Source organism: Vicugna pacos, chromosome 2 (genome assembly GCF_048564905.1).
Source record: "Vicugna pacos chromosome 2, VicPac4, whole genome shotgun sequence".
Lineage (NCBI taxonomy): Eukaryota > Metazoa > Chordata > Mammalia > Artiodactyla > Camelidae > Vicugna > Vicugna pacos.
The window spans coordinates 71,962,731-71,980,415 of record NC_132988.1 but is presented as its reverse complement, the minus strand read 5'-3'; the positions used below and the strand labels follow the sequence as shown (position 1 = coordinate 71,980,415).

Sequence of the window (17,685 nt, the reverse complement as noted above, 5' to 3'; positions counted from 1 at the left end):
ACTCTATTCCAACCACACTGGTTTCCTTGTTATTCCTGGAAGATGGCCAAACACGCCCCCACATGTGGGTATTTACACTTGCTGTTTCTTCTGTTTTAGAGCATTCTTTCCCCAGATAATCCAAAGAATTTGCTTTTTTCCTCCTTCACTACATGAAAGGGATTTGTGCTTCTTTGTTTCCCCCACTGCTCTGCCCTATACCTAGAACAGTGTGTAGTGCGTTGAAACTGCTAAAGGAAGGTGGTGAATGGATTCTTCTGCCAGGGAGGGGAAGGTATGGATGTATTCCCAAAGGAGTATTTTTCTCACAAATTTCCCTTCTCTAGCTCCCTCATTATCCTCAGATTTGAAAAATACAGCCTTCTCTTCATATCTACCGCAATTTAGGCATCACATTTGTTTTTCTTTTAATTGTTCTTAACCTGTAACTTCTGTACCCATAGTACTTTCCTTTTTGATATACCTTACTGGTTCATTTGTGGATATTTTTGCATTTTACATTCCTGGTCTGCTTTGGAAGATTATTTTGATCAGCAAAACTTTTCACAGCTGGCTCAATACCATTTTGCTGGAATCGATATCCGCCACCTTTTAGGCATTGCATAATCAACGCTGGTTGATAATTTTAGATCTTATTTCTGTTTATCCTTCTTTGGAACAGGCAATCAAGAAAGGAGGTAAAGATTAGTGGGGAAAGGTCCACTGGAATCTTTCCTTAGTGAAAATTAATGGAGGCAGAGCTAAGCCTAAACTTTCTTCAACTTGGAGGTGGAATATCAATATCCCTTTCTCATGCTTTGTGCCCTGATTCTGAGATGTGAATAAACATGTTATTATAGATATCTCTTACGTATTTTACTTGTCATTCTTGGCATATATAAATCTAGTAGTTTGGAGTCATTGTTTTGTTTTTTTTTTTGTTCTTGTGGACAGCTTTTTTTAAATTAATTATTTTATTTTGTAGCTGACTTGAACCAATAGGCTTAGCACTTACTCTATTAAAAGAGCAAGTAGAAACACCCAAAAGAAAGAAACTTAAAGGCTTACTATAGGACTCCTGAAGACTTTCTGAGAAGCAGAGTGACAGAATGCACAGATGTTAAACTCGAGGCATCAAGAACCTCAGTGGCTTAACACTGTTAGATGTCTTTGTGTGTATATTTCAGTATAACCTACGTGTATGTGTATATACATGGATGTACGTGTGATTTCATTATACATACGTGGTTTTTCTTTTGGCAAATCATGTAGTCTCTCTGTGTATCATCTGTTTTGAAGATGTGGAAATGAATATAGTGTTTCTGTGATTCTCAAATGAAGCAGGGTGGGAAAATGTCAAGTTCACAAAGGTGCAGAACTGAAGTGCTACTACGCTTCTCTTTATTATTTTTTCAGGCTTTATCAATATGAAGTAATAATACTAAGAAAGATCAGGAAAATAACTGAAGTTACAATTTTTTTACTTAATAAACTATTTCTAGGAAGATAATATCATTTGCTAACTCTGAGGAGTAAGGCAAAGACAATTAACTATAGAAAAGAGAGTAACAAGGTTATTATTGGGAAGGCAAAAACCAAGCTAGGAGATGTGATATACACGACGAGATGACTGTTGTCATTGACTATTCAAAACTCAGGTGGCAATAGCAACTGTGTGCTGAAATGCGCAGCAAGTGTCCTAAGGCCTGACCTTGCTGGCCTGAGAGCCCAGGACATTGATGCCCACCTTCTAACCTTTACTACTCACGGGACTTACACTGAAGGTTGGCAGAGGGAGAGGGAGAAACTCATAGCAACCCAGCTGCCCACCTGTTAGCAATTTTAATAAATTCAATGAGGAAAAGATTTGAAATAATTGGATGAAATTGTTTTATATGTTAATAATGTTCTTGAAATTTTGTATTAGTTTGGCTTTTCAATTCCATACATTTATGGATATGAACATAGTAGTTACAAAAAGGGGCAAGCTTACCCATTTGTGTTAACCATTCTGATGTTAGGTTGTTAGTGAAAAGACCCTGCTGCAGGCAAGTAAGAAAAGAAGAGACTACTCAAAGATGGATGTCCGCTTGCCTGAGCTAAACTATAATCATCTCCCTGAACTAAGAGCCTTGGAAGGCATCGGTATGTTTTAATGTTTTTACTTTTTCAGCCCTTTTGTTTACAGTATTTAAAATGTATACTAAATAAACTAATAGAATTTTGAAAGTAAAAATTCATAGTAACTTTCCATATTTAAGTATGTAAATATGTACAGACTTAGGTACAATAAGTACATCCTGAGGGACAGATACAGAATGTGAAAAACTAACAAAAATGACTGATTTTCTCACTGTGTTTATGGTTATTTTTACCTAGCTCGAAATTCCAGGTTAATAAGGAGAGAGAACAAAAATCTTTCAGAATCTCGAATTCCTTCTCTGGCCACTATTGACTTGCACGCCCCCAGTTTCGCGTTACATCAGGTACAGAAATACTGTCTGTGGGTTGCGTGGAACCTGGGTCTCTCTCATACTTCTTATTCAGATATCTTTGGGAGAGTTTGCTCTTAAGGATTCGGCAGGTTTATTAGTGGGATCTATAAAATTTTGCTTGTTAAATTTTGTTTTATGGTTCATTGCACTCAACACCTTTATTGCATTTATGTTTACATAAACATTTCCCAGCCTACAGCAATCAGTTTTTTATAGATGAAAAAATTATGTGTGTGTGTTTGTATAGCCTAGCTATGGCTTTTATGTAACTGTAGGCTTTATGGTAGTTTATAGTATTTCAGTCCATTAATACCAAGGTTATAACCAACCTATCTTTCAAAGAGTGAAACTCTGGAATTGTTATTCTTTAAAAATGTGTTGTCTTTTTGACACTTGTCTCCAGGACAATCCATTCTATCCGTGCTAAAGATTTTTCTGTTACAAATAGTCATCTCTAGAAAAAAATAATTTCTCTTATCTCTTCAGAGTATGTACGTTTCTGCTACTTTTACACCCACAGTCACAGCACTAAGAAAGCTGGCAGATGTTTTAATCTCCTGAGCCGTCCATAGCGAACCGCAGGCTTGGGATATGTGTCACTGAGCTTCCACTTTACCTCCTCAGACAGGTCTCTCACCTTTGCTTGATGCTAGACAACTTTTGTTTTGGAATTTAATTCCCCAGCTTTATTGTTTAACTATTTCCATTTCATACACAACACCTGTATGTTGCCTCCTTCTCTATGTGGATGCCTTTTCCTACTGGTACCCCTTAAATAATTTTGTAGAGCTCTGCAAACAAGGGGAACAATATTGTTGAGGATAACAAATTACAGAGGCAGTCACCCAGTGATACTGCAAACAAGTGTATTGACCTGTGTTGCTTCGCCTCATCTCTTGCTGCCAATTTTGGTAGCAACGCCCTCCAAACTAAACAAATTCCTGCTGTGTGAAGATTAATCGCTGTCACAGATTTTGCATTTAGGAACTACAGAGTCTCAATAAATTCCTTGTATGCTTCTAAGTTTATATTCAGTGTGGATTTTAAAGGTGCAGAATTTTCCACTTGCTCTTTGTGACAAGTGTACTATTGTTCAAAAACACTTTGCAAGGTTGACATAATGAAATCTTGTTTCATGTAGTAGAAGAAAGTCTTTGGCTGCCTTTACACTTATTCATTATTTTTATTTGTCCTTCTGAACTAATCCTTTTATATTTATAAGCTGGTTCTGCATTTTTACTCTCAGTTTACTTGCTCAATTTCCATTTGTATTTAAAACACAATAAAAGAGAAGGTAGGTGTAGCAAAAAATACATTTAACACCAAGATAATATGCGCTTATGTGTGGAAAATCTAAGTGGGAAGAGAAACCACTGAAGACTGAAAGCAAAAGTCCTCTGGCAGAGGCTGCGACCTGCCTTGCGCTCTTTCTTCATGGTCTCCATCGATACATCAAACTGCAATTTGTTTCTGAACATAACACAAACATTTTCATGTTTATAAAAGTCTGTTATGTACCTTCCGGAACAGTCTGTAAGACAGAGTTTTGTAAGTAAAGTATTGCAAAGTCCGTGGACTTTGTCCCCACCCTCTGCATGCTTACACATGCTATGTACCTACATGCATAGCTACACATTTTTTCCTCTAAGCACTGTTTTCTTCATCCCACAAATTTTGATAACATCTGAGCCACCTCAGGATTGATATCTGTTGATTGCTTTTCCCTTGAGAATTAATCACACTTTCCTGGATATTTTTATGTCCAGTACTTTTGGATTGTATTTCGGATGTTGTAAATGTTATATTGTGTAGCCTCTGGGTCTTGTTATAATCTTCAGGAGAATGTTGAAAATTTTGTTTTAGTAGGCAGTCACCCAAATTTTGTTTACACTGTAATTTTGGTGGTTTAAATCTCAGTTCTCTAGGTCTCTGTAATCCTAGTTTGCATCTGTCCTGCCCTTGTGTAGTTCAGTGGTTGTAAGGTGATTCAAGTCTCATTCAGTTCTCTAAGCCTCTTGTTTGGAGTGGTCCTGTGCGTGCATCCCTCAGGAACTGGACTGAGACTTCTGTGGGTTTCTACACAGAATCAGAGGCTCTCCTCTAGTTCTCCTCCCTCCAGAATTCCCATCATATTTCAACCTGCATGGATCACTTTTCCTGGTTTCTCTGTCTACAAAGATGGGGTTCCTTTCAGATGTTTAGCTTCGTGCACTTCCTCACTACTCTGAGAATGGGCTGGCCTTTGGGCAAAGTCACAGAACTGAAAAAATTAACAAAATTAGAAGCTCACGCCCACGAGAAGGGTTATATCTCCAAGTTTTGACTCTTTCCCTTAATCCTGTTTTTTGTGGGTTTTTTTTTGTTTGTTTGTTATTTTTGTCAAAGAGTTTCGCTTTGTTTTTGGTAATGGAGACATGGCTTGTAGTGAGTGTACATTGCCCTGGGGCATCGGAAGTATCTTTTTAATGTATGTGTCAACAAAGGGGTAAAAAATTAAGAAGCCCTTACCTCATCTCCCTCTGTGTAAGCAACCTGAGCTATAAATAGTTGATTCTAATCATCTGATACTAGAACAAGAATTTGGATTTGGGGAGAGTAGGACTTTCAGAATTACTGCAAATCTGTAATGCTCAATGATTAACTTTTAGGTATCAGGATCTCCCCCGTCAGATGATTCAGAGGCTGATTTGCCTCGAATGGAACACCAGCACTGAGTGTCATTTTGATTCTGAACTGGGTAGGTCTGATTTCTCACACTTAAAGCTGTGTAACTTTTCATGGGGAATATTTTGTAGCTTGTTGAAGACCAAATTCTGCAGCTGAAACATTCTGGAATGATTGATTCCATGAGAACTCCTGAGAGACAAAGAATTGTACCACTTAAAGAAACAGAAGTAGCATTTGTCTCTGGGATGAAATCCCTTTTTATAGAGTTTACATCTCTTGCTTTTAAACTAATCTCCTGTATTTTGTTAGATACAGTAATGTGAATTTAGAGTGGCAAGTGCTCCAGAAGGATATATACTTATCTCCCATATCAGTCTTTTGCCCTTTGGGCTTGTAAAGCAAGAGAGATTAAATGATTGCTTGCTTGGTAATCTTTTTTCCCAATAAAGAGGGATTAGCGCTATACCAAATGATTGCCTTCCTTTTAAATATAACTTTTTAGTACTAAAAAACAATGACTCAGACAAGTCATTCAAAATTTCATATCTTATTAACTCTGTGAAATGTGTTGATAATAAAAACCTGCATTCTCATAACTGTGTTGTTGAAACTAATCTGTTAACCTCCACAACACATTTTGAATGTCTGTGACATCAAATATGAATTTGCTGTGAAGTAAACAAATTTTAAGTTTTAATTTCTCATGTTTATAGGTCCCTTCCAAGGCCCTAGTAGAAGTCATTGCAATGCATTCATTTTACATACTGTATAACCGCAAGGTCTATAAAACTTGGATCTATTTTGTCAAAATTAGTCATTATTTACATAAAAGGAGATGTCTTGCTACACATGATAGTTTTGATGGGTAATTATGCTGAAGATGGCCTTTAAAATCTTGTTTTTGATACATATGGTCTAAAGTTTTCTTAGACCGTGGAATACTTACCAATATCATCAATATATACAGTGTGAGAAAGCAAGAGAGGCAGGAATCAATTTCTAGGAAGATTCTATGTAAACTGTTTGGTGGCAAATATCCCCCTTTGCTTTTAGATGCTGCTCTAGCACTTGAGATGACATCCTTTTGCAGCAGAAGTGCTGCTATCCTAGAAGAGATGCATGATTTTGAGCATTTACTTCTGAATCGTCTGCATTTTCCGAGAAGGGCCTTGCAGGAGAAGAAAAGACGGACTTCTGAGTGTTTCAAAGGAACCTTGAACAACTGTCCCTTCCCAATTGTTATCCCATCCTGTCACCTGCAAGTCCACTGATACAATTTCAAGATATAGCCAATGGAAGAATAGTGATAGGTTTCTTGTTTACATGAATGTATATTTACTATTAGTAGGTTGTATATTTAAAGTGATTTAAAAAAGGGAGAAAGAGATAAGCATTTAGAAGGTCATTTATACATTGAACCTCATGTGTTATCTGTATAAATGTATACATTTATTTGGGAGTGGATTTGGTGGAGGTAGGTGGTAAAAAGTAGAATCAGTTGAAGAAAATGAAAAAAACTAGGATCAGTAAGAGAAAATATTTTCCTTACCCTAATTTAACTGTAAAACACATTTAAAAATCTTGCTTGTTTCTGGGTGTTAAGAAGATTTGTAACTGCTCTCTGTGGATAGATGTGTATCTTTGGTTTCTGTGATTATTGCTGTTTGATCAGTGTTATTGTGGGAATCTGGCCTCTCTGCTGATCTTCTAAGAACCACACTAATGCAAATTTTGCAAAGAAACCTTTTATTTCTAATGACCTAGCATGACTCTGGCATTGGGTAGTCCTCTGTTTTGTAAGATTCTGGTGCTAATGTTCCTACGTGTAGGAACGTGACTGGAACAAGAATGGGGACGGAGAAAAATTTTGAAAGTCTGCCTTGGAGCTGAGTACTGTGCTTCTCATGGGAAAAAGAGGAATACACACCTTAGGAGATGGAAACAGCGTTACCAACTGACTAGGGCTGATCACTCTTCTGTGGGCCAATTGCTCTGGAAGTCCCCAGCTGAAAAGGCGTTGGGGAGGGAATGCCCACTGTTTTGGACTTCACTCTTGTCTCCTGAGAGCTTGAAGGTGTGTTGGACAGAACCCAGAGATATTCCTGTCTCCTGTTTTCTCAGACACTTAAGCCTTCCCCAAAGCTTTTCACCAAGGTGCAAAATCATTTCCCTGCAGCCCACACATCTTTTCTAATGCACTAGTTCACAACTTTTACATGGAAGAGTTAAACCAGCTGGACTCCGGGTTTTGGGTTTCTGGGTTTTAAGACATGCTCTGCATTTATCATCTTAGAGAATGGTTGTTCAGGGGACCAGAATCTGTGTGGACATATTTTGCCTTAACCAATTAACAGTGTATTTTTTCCAAAAGGCTTTGAGGAGAACTTAGCCCCCAGATTTAACTAGCAGTTTTCTCTGTTACTCTAAGGAGCTTAATACTGAAATTCTGACCTTAGACACTCAAGCTTTAAAAGGACATTCCAGAGGAGGCAAAATAAGAGGCTCCAATGTGGATTCTATAGGTGGTTCAACTAAAATTTCGCCTTGATTTTGAGACTCTGTCTTTAACCTCTGACCAGATGTTTGACTAGATTGGTGTGGCTAATGTACTGAACAAAATTAGTGTATAGGTAGTAATAGGCTTCATATTAAAATGCTATTGTTTTATTTTTATTTTGAAAAATATTGCCAGCAGACTGTACAGCATGGAAAGCCAAGTGTTTCTCCAGTTTATTTCAAAGTTATTTTGATTTAAGATCAGTCTGAAAATATCACTTCACTGTCTGAGAGTCTAAGATCAGTTACCTTCTCATTTCTGTGTTTGCTTTTGGTATTTTTTGTTTACTAAAACATTTTGTGAACTTTAGAATTACAGAACTAAAAATGATTTACTGTGAGTCCATGTTGAGACTTGAGAACCATATCTGGTTAGAACCTTGGCGGAACTCCTTGAAAAAGAAGGTTTTGCAAATTGGAGCCATAGATACTGAAGCAAAAGAATCCCTTTTCTCAATTTAAGGTTACTTTACTTTGTCTCACTTTACAAGGATATGATTAAGCCACTTACTAATAGGAAATATGTGTATGTACTGGTGGGGGGAAATGAGCTTGCTATGTGTGTATGTATCTTTTAAAATTAATAAGTATTTTATCTTACTGAGCTCCATATATGGTTTTTATCTGCATTTATTTAATTAAGAGACCATGAATAATGTGTACAACACTGTATAGTTTTAACCCATGAGTTTGAAACCATCTGTAAATTCTCTTTTTGAAATTTTGGATATAAGGGTAGCGAGTTAATTTTCTTGTTAAGCCAGTGATACGAGCAGCCTGATCCTAAAGTAACATGTCCTGTAAAGACTGCCTGGTAAAAGCGACAGACTCAGTCTTAGAACCTGGTTCTCCTGGCTAAGAATCCCTTGCTTGGTTACAATAGCTGCCTTCCTGTAGATATGGGACTATAGAAGATGTGTTTTCTTATGTGACTCATTGTTGGTTCCTTTATCTTAGTTGTGCTACAGGATAAGGCTGGATCTGTAATAAATTATGAGTCACACTAGACTGAAAAATGTGATTGACTTGTTTTCTAAGCCCTCCTCTATATAACTGAACTGTTGGAAGCAATTAGAAACACTAACGTCACTGCTTCTGAGGTTTTAAGGCCAGTCCTGGAGATGTGGACTGAGTGGATCTGTTGCTCTGCATTGTGCTTCAGCATTGGAGATGGGCCCTTAACACTCTTCTATGTGAATGAAAACTTATGTTTTCATATTGCTTTTTAAATGGCCTTAATTTTCTCTCTTGATAGTTTCAGACATGAAGTAACTTGAAAATGTAATTAACATGCAGCTTATCTATTTCTTACCCTGTCTTTCTGTGAAGTGCCCTACCACAGATCATTTGTCATCACTTGTATGTAACTTGTGATTTAGAGCTTTGTGTTTACAGATGTTTGTAGCTATCTGACAATGACTGTCAGATTTATATCCTGAGAGATTGAAAGCAAAACAAAAATCCATCCACAAAATGTCATTTTCCTTTGCTTTCGGTGAAATTTTTTTCCCCCCATTGCATAACCTTTTTTAATCCCTTCTTGTTCTACTTTGGCATGCAGGGTTATCTCCTGTAGAAGTGAGGAAGTTTCTAGCAAAATTGTGGAAATGGTATTGTTGGTTTACATGAAATAAATAAGAGAGAATCAGGGAAATGAATCCAAAATGTCTCATTTCAGCATGTTCTCCTGTCCCTACACCGGGGTGGGATCTCCTATCAGTCAAGAGAACAGGTTTTCATGTCAACTTATTTCAGTGCCTCTAAGTCTGGAAAGCGATCTCCATTAACATTGCTGCTAGAATTTAAAACTGTCCCTCCACCCCATGACAACAGCATTTCCATTGGTTACTTCCCTCCTGAACCTGCTTTTAGATTTTTTCCTTGGATCATCCCTCCTTTTGCTTCCATGAATACCTACCTGTCCATCTCCTCCACTATATACTTTTTAAGTAGAAAAGCTGTTTATTAAATTACTCCTAGACCCTCCGGAAGAGTCAGGGCCAGATTCTGAAGGCACACGGGGAAGAACCACACCCAATATCACTGCCCTCACCAAAATTTCTGTGTCTCTAAAGACTAGGAACCACATCTTATTTATCTCTTTCTGTTCCACACCATCTAGTGCTGTGATTTCTATGTGACAATAGTTAATAATAACCCTATGAAAGTAGAAATGTTACTCATGTTTTATAAACAAGGTATAGGCTTAGAAAGTTTAAGAAATTTGCTCAGTGTTACTCGCTTAATAAATGATAGACGCATGGGTGTTTGGGGGAACAAATATATGGTCATGATTTCTCAGATCTGGAATCAATTAAAATGTTTCTGTTTGTTTAGATAATATAAACTTTGGGAGCTTAGACTCCTGGAGCTACCTACATCCTCATTCACTTACAGAGGAGGAAGTGTGTTTTTCCAGCCATAAACAAAACTTTGCTTTACTCTAAAAGCCATATTTGGACACTGCTCACCAGGGGTCAAGCATTGTAGCCAGGGGAATGGTATCCACTGATTGGCTTGGGTCTCTGTTAAATTCATTTGTCTGAATTAATTATGAGCAAAAGGAAACAGGATTGTACTGATTGGTTTAAGGTTAATGACAGCCTACCCATGGGACCACCTGGCTTCCACAAACTTGGAAGTAGATATGGAACAGATGCTGGCAAGATAGTCACAGTGTTCTCCAGAGATGGACTTCTTAAAGCTGCAAAAGGTATGCTTCATTTTAGATTTTGACTAAGTCTGCCAAATTGTCCTCCAAAAATGCCATACCAATTTACATTCCCACCAACAGTGTATGAGAAAGTCTATTTCCCCAGACCTGGACTATATTAGATACTGCTACTAATTTTCATGTTGACCAATCTGATGGGTGAAAATTATCTTGCTTTAGTTTACGTATTCTTCATTACTACTGAGGTTACATATATTTTCATGTATTTTTTCTTTTTTACATGTCTATTGGTCATTTGGATTCCTTATGTGGCTAAAGGATATTAAAGTTCTTAAAAAAACAGTAGAGCAGATTTTAGCTTGAGTGTTGGACATTTTCCTTTGCAGATGTGTTTCTTACCTCCTGAAAACAAAGGCAAACACCAGATTCAGATAATATAGTTTGGCTCAAAGCATACTGTAGGTCAAAAATTATTTTAAACTGGGAAGTGCAACCCAGCCGGAAGAATGTATTTTCAATTACACTTGTCCTCTTCAGTAAGGTGATCAGTTCCCCTTTCTTCTGTTGGGCCTTGGGAGGAAATAAGTTGATGAGAGAGAAGCACTTCTCCCTTCTAGGGTAGAGGGATTTAGAAGTCAGCTCTGCTTGGGTGGACGGGAATTATTTAGGAAAGTTCTGAGCGCGGGGGCTGCTGCAGCTGGCCTTTCATCTGTTTCAGTAGCATGACACCTTACTCCTCTGGCTCCGCCCAGGATTGCCAAGTGCGATCCGGGAGGTGGCAGTAAAGAGCCACTCTGTAAGACATTCCTTCCCAAGGTGGAAAGTGCTAAAACCTGTGAAGAATTCTGTCCTTGTATTAAACAGTCTTCTTTGCCCGTTTTTAAGGGCCCAGTGTTAAGGAGAACTTACTCTATTTGAACCTCAGCGGTGGCAAGGAAGAGCTGTAATAGACGGTCCGTCAGAAGTTGCCGGCAGTGGAGTGGCGCACCCTGGTGGACACTGATAGTTAACACTCTAGCCGTCCAGTTCAAGGGGTTTATGAACGTGCCTAAGGGGAGCAGAAGAGACCCATTGCACGTGGCCTCTGTCTCTGTGATTGTGTCTGGGCTCTCCTGATGTTGGCAGGTGGCTGGTGGCTCAGAGGGCAGCAAGGCAGAACCAGTAGCTGGAGGAGGGATAGGCTGTGGGAACTTGGGGGTGGCCAGGAGGAGCTGTGGACTTCAGTGAGATTCCTGAATGAAAGAAAAAGAACTTGGAGAATTATGAAAGTAAATTTGCCTCACCAAGATGAAATGTGAGCAGATGGGCAAAGGCAGAGCGGCAGGAAGGCAGATCAGACCACTTCCAGGAGTGCTAATCCAAAAAGAGTGCTGTACATCTTTGGAATGAATTGGAAATATGGTTTTCAAGTGTGATTTGCAAGCAGCAAAATGTAAGTTGATACAATGAATGGAGATTGGAAAATTAGTCCACACTGGCAGGGCTATTTTTCTTGATTATATTGGAATGCAGCCTAGGGAGTCTGATGGAACAGCCCCAGACGCATTTCCAGTCTTGAAATCAGTCAGCTAATGAGTATGTTAAGTCGTCAGTCAGTCCACTGGAGTTCTGAATTTGCAAAAGTGCAGGGCATGTTGATTAGGGAAAATTAGTTATCTGTGATGTGTCTAAAATTAAAGTCCCCAGTATACCTCTCAACATATGGATTTGAAAAATAATACCAATGAAAAGTGAAAAGAAACTCTAGAAAAGGAGAAATACTTTGCCAGTGTGGAAACAGAAGCTTAAAACACATTTTATATACAATATTACTATGACTGTATGAAATCTACCTCTATTCTGAATGAGGGTGGGCATCTAATTCTCCAAGTGAATGAATGTGGTGAAATAGATTCCCAAAGAAATTCAAGTAATAAATCTACTATTTAGAACATAAACCAAGATGTGCATACATTTTGTTGTCAGAAAATCAGTTTCTCCTTGTCTGTTGAATGAATATTTAAAGAATAACAGTTTGAAGAGGCATCTTAAATAACAGGCTTCCCAGGAAATCTGTATGTCCTGACCTGGACTTGGAGGAGAGATTTTACAAAGAGGACTCAGATTTTGAAAAAAGTGATAGATGCTGCTAATAAAAGCGTGAAAAAAAATTACAAAATTAAGTGAGCAATTAAATTGGAGGATTCTCTGTCTCTGGTTACCATTCTGACCTACTCTCTAACAAACTACTGAAAGAGAAAAATTTTATCTGCACTGAAAAGAGAAAGATACACGTTAAAATTCCTCAAAGAAGTTTGGAAGCATGCACCAGTGGCCAGTATAGTGTCTTATTTGAGAGGGATTTTTGTATCTTACCTTTCTCTCCTCAATATAAGTTCTTCTCTTTCTCCCTCTCCCTCTCCCCTCTCCCTCCTTCTCCTTCTTCTTCTTCTAGGAGATTTTAAACTCCTGAGACTTCCCCTGAGATGTGGGAATTGATTTGGAAGCAAATAGGGTTAAGATACCAGGAGGTTTGAAAGTTCATTTATTTAAAAAATATTTATTGAGTTCCTGCTATATGCAGGTATTGTTTTAAGTCCTAAAGATAAAGGAATGAACACAGTAGACACAAATCACTGTTTTTAGGGAGTTTACTTTCTGATATGAAGGACAAATAATAAAAAAGGGAACTAAGAACACATATAGAATGACTGAATGTGATTCATGATAGGGGATAAAAATAAAGCTGGGTATGGGAAGAGGGTATCCGTGGGTATCCGTGCCTGCACATTTTGATAGGTTGGCCAGGAACTGAAAGGTGGCATTTTATGAGTGTCCTGTAAGAAATGAGAGAAGGACCCATGTGGGTAATGTGGATTATCTGGGGCAAGGCCACTGTAGCCAGAGGGACCGACCAGGGCACAGGCCTTGAGGAGACTGTGAGCTTTGTCTGCGTGAGAACAGCGAGGAGGGCCGTGTGTCTGGAGCGGAGTGAGAAGGGAAGAAAGGAGGGTGAGGTGAGGTCAGAGAGGAAGAGGCTGGTGTGGGGCGTGGGGAGGCGGGGTCGTGTAAAAGACATGTGAAACCTTCTGCTTACTGTTGTGGGTAGTATTTCAGTGAAATATTGCTTCCCGCCCTGGTCTCCACTTTACTGAGATATAATTGACCTATTCCACTGTTTAGGAAAAGCCTGGAGGTTCCTACAGGAACCTGATATTTACTTACATTTTATTATAAAAATAAGTCAAATATGCTCTGTGCTTGAAAAAGGAAAGTGGTGGTTTTCTTCATTTTTTCATCTGTATAAAAGTATCTGAGCTTTGTAACCCCTGTTTTCCTTAGAGTCAGAGCCAGCTCTCTCCAGGTTCTGCAGATCTTTTGGTAATTTGTAGTTACTGCTATCAAAATTGGAGCCCTCCTGTTATGGGCTGAATTTATTCCCTTCAGATACATGTGTTGAAGCCCTAACCACCAGTACCTCAGAATGTGATATATATTGGAGACAGGGCCTTTAAAGAGGCGATTCAGGTTAAAATGAGGCCATTGCGGGGGGCCCTAATCCAATCTGACTGGTGTCCTTTTTAAGAAGAGAAACTCTGGACGCACAGGAGAGACACCATGGGCAACACGTGCATGGAGAGGAGGCTGCGCCAAGAGGCAGCAAGAGGGCAGCCGTCTGCAAACCCAGGAGAGAGGCCTCAGAGGAAACCCGTCCTGCTGACGCTTTGATCTTGGACTTTCAGCTTCCAGAACTGTGAGAAAATAAAGTTTTATTGTGTATGCTACCCAGTCTGTGCTATTTTGTGAAAGCAGTCCAAGCAAACTAACACACCTCCTCAAAAGATTTTTCTAAATGCCATGGGGTAACATTTACAGAGTAAGTTGGCTATTTCTTAATTTTTCATATTTGACCAGGAACTTAGCGAACCCCAGTGTTTGAATGGGCCACAACCCCATCATTCAGCAGCAGACTCCACGCAGCCTGCAGCACCTTCCTTCCTGGTTTGGCTGCCCCTTGTTGACACCTGCTGCCCACGAAGCCCTGGAAGGCGCTCCATCCAACCCCGCAGCCCTGATGAAACAGCACCTAACGTGAGAACACCGATGTCTCCTGACTTTCCGCAAGTTGCTGCTGTTTTCCAGAGAAGAAGTGAGTTCCATGCAGAGGTGGGGAGAAGCTCCCCCTTCTCAAATCTGTGTGACACTTTGTCACGTCAGCCCCAAAGCAGCTCTGCTGTGTTCAGAGGCTCCTAAAGTTTCTTTTAAAACATCTTTATCAGCTTCTGATGCTCATCACTGACTACTCGGCTCAAATTCAGTCCAAGTGGTGGCTGTGGAAGTACATGCCGTCTTACACCTTCTGTTTCTCCTCTTGAGACCCAAACTTCCAACCAAACTCCCCCTTCTCCCCCAGTTAAAAATTACCCTCCCCAAATATCAGTGAACGTCTGAGTCTCAGCTCAACCAGTCTGGGTAACCAATGTGTGAATCATTACAAGGTTCGTGGTAGTGTGGGATGTAGGAATAGGATTTTATTTTTAACTTATTTTCAAGGCACGGATAAATTCAAGATTAATTTTTGTGGGCTTTTTTTTTGGCAGGGGGGCTAGAACTCAAACCTTGATTTATGCTGTAAAGGGGAAGAAAATGATTAGTTATTATGTACATTGATGTAACAGGACTAGTTCTTACTATACAGAGCAACATACAAGGACTTCTAAGCACCTACTTCTACAGTTTCAACTTCACAAGAACATACTCGAACTTCCCGGTACATGCATGACTAACATTCTGAGTTCCAATGACAGTAATTGTATCATGTCCAAGTCACTAGTTAAAAATTGGCCTATCGTGCCAACACATTTTTAAACATTAAAAAAAAAAGAAGCCAGAAGGCAGAAAAATCTCAAGGACAAAATACTGGGGATTTAAATATTTTTAAGTCAAATTTAAGAGGAAGAGGGACATGCTAAAAAGCCACTGGTATTACTCTACGCATTCAAGATGCAGCTCAGGAACAAGTATTAATGATCATAAAGGTTTTCAGATCCTTCCCTGAATTTTCACAGCCCACATCTTGTAAAGGTTTAGCCTCCCCATTCCCCAGCCCCGCCACGATTTTGCTTTTAATCCCCAAACTGATTTTGGCTGACAGATTGGCTCTAGTCCTGAATCATTTAAAAAGCATGAAGACACATTCAAACTGAGGCTACAACAGATTATCTAACCTTAGCAAGAGTATGTGGATTCTCTTTGCTACCAAACATTGTAGTCATTTTACTATGATCATAAGAGATGATTTGCTTCTCCTTGTTACAGTGACTATGGAAAGATAATAGTAAGCACAAATTTTGCTTTATTAATATTGACCACAAACACAGTAAAGCCAAAAGATATGTTTATATGGCATGACGTAAACCATACAAAATTCCTTTAGAAATCATTGCATTTTCACTTTGCTCAGAATTTTCAATCACATACTATCTCAGTGAAGAAAAAATATGAGTTACAAACTGAAAAGTGATTTTTTAAAAAATTGAAGTATAGTCAGTTTACAGTGTTGTGTCAATTTCTGGTGCATTCAGTCATACACATACATACATATATTCCTTTTCATATTCTTTTTTATTATAGGTTACCACAAGATATTGAATATAATCCCCTATGTTATACAGTGTGAACTTGTTGTTTATCTATTTTATATATAGTAGTTAGTATCTGCAAATCTCGGACTCCCAATGTATCCTTCCTCCCCACCCATAACCATAAGTTTGTTTTCTGTGTCTGTGAGTCTGTCACTGTTTTGCAGATAAGAATAAGAAAGGAAAATAAGAAGAAGGAAAAAGAGTACATCTAATCTCATCTTCAGTGCACATCAAATCTCATACTTAAGATACTTTTAAAGGCCACGTAGACATGGTGTCCTCCGAGGTCCGGCGTCCCTTCTCAGCAGGCAGTGGGGACAGTCGATCTGCTGTGCGCCGTCCTCCCGGTTGACGGCCTGAGGGCGCTTTCAATGCAGCTTTTCCCAGGATATTTACCCCAAGATCTAGTCTTTTTAACCTTCCTTCTTTTTATACCCCTACCCTCCAGTCTCATCTAACTCTGTCACCTCCCTCATCTGTCCCCGGAGGCCCCAAACTGCCACTTCCTCCCTCACAACTAAACCCTTGTCACTAAATCCTGTGTTGGTTCCATTAGTGCCTTTTTACTTTCATTTTGAAATAATTTCAAACTAAAAAGAGTTGCAGAAATGGTACAAAGAACTCCTATATGCCTTTCACCCAAATACATCAACTGTAAAAACATTTTGCCACATTTTATTACTCTCTCACCCCACTTCTCTCTCTCACACACACACACATATACACACACACACCCCTTTTGTCCCTGAATTATTCAAGACCTAGTTGCAGAAATCATACTCCTTACCCTCAAATACTTCAGATCTTTATATAAGGATGTTCTTTTACATAATTATCAAATTCAGAAAATTTAACATGGATATAAAATGATTACTTAAAACATGGCTCACATGAAAATCTGCCAGTTGTCCCAATAATATCCTTTCTGGCCATCTCTCCCTTACCTTCCCACTTCCAGGATCATGTGACATTTAGTTATCATGTCTTTTTAATGTCCTTCAGATTTTGTCTACCATAGCTACATTTTTTGATTACAGAGCAGTTGTTTTGTAACTGTCTTTCAATTTGGGTTTGATTCAGGTTCTGCCTTTTTAGCATAATTAGAACTTTAGGCTTGCCTAGGCTATTTCTGCCACAGGCAAAACATGCATTTAAGCGTGAACAAAAGATTGTAGTAGATACATAAAAGATCATGTGCTCCCAGGAGACTGCCATTGCTTCCAAAGCAGACAGTCCCGCCTGCATGCTAAGAGGAACACACGTGATAAACGAATTCCCTTTGAGATATTAATGCCTGAAAACTATCATTCTGAGGCAAAAAGTTTGCTGGGTATCAATGTATTTTAAAAGGAAAATTTATTAACCCGAAGTCACAAAGGCATATGCTTTTAGGGCTGCTTCCCACGTAGGCAACTCCATGCATGTTCCAGGGTGAGGAATGATGCAATTTTACCTAGAGTTATTTTAAAAAGGACCTCATTGTGAAACACTCCAGGAATAGTCCACTTTCTGTAACAGATGCACTGAAGCTATTACTCCATCTTTCGTTTGTCTTAGTTTTCCTGAGGTTTATATACCACCTAGAAAAGGCCTTCAGGGACTGGATTCCAGAGCAGTTACGTTTTGAATGACAAAAGTTTGAACCTTTGGGAAGAGAAAGCCCTGCCAGAGCCAGGTTGGTTTTGGGCAA

General features: G+C 38.9%; 1 protein-coding gene across 2 annotated transcripts in view; it reads left to right on the top strand.

The window, feature by feature from the left end:
- The window catches only part of CDKL2 (cyclin dependent kinase like 2), a 29,164-nt gene extending 20,459 nt beyond the window's left edge, over positions 1 to 8,705 (top strand). For both annotated transcript variants that reach the window (XM_072941570.1, XM_072941562.1), the window contains exons 11-14: positions 2,001 to 2,124; positions 2,359 to 2,465; positions 5,123 to 5,211; positions 6,195 to 8,705. In XM_072941570.1, the coding sequence (XP_072797671.1) occupies positions 2,001 to 2,124; positions 2,359 to 2,465; positions 5,123 to 5,188 (297 nt within the window). In that variant the 3' untranslated portion in view covers positions 5,189 to 5,211; positions 6,195 to 8,705. The remainder of the gene's footprint in view (positions 1 to 2,000; positions 2,125 to 2,358; positions 2,466 to 5,122; positions 5,212 to 6,194) is intronic.
- Positions 8,706 to 17,685: the final 8,980 nt, after the last annotated feature.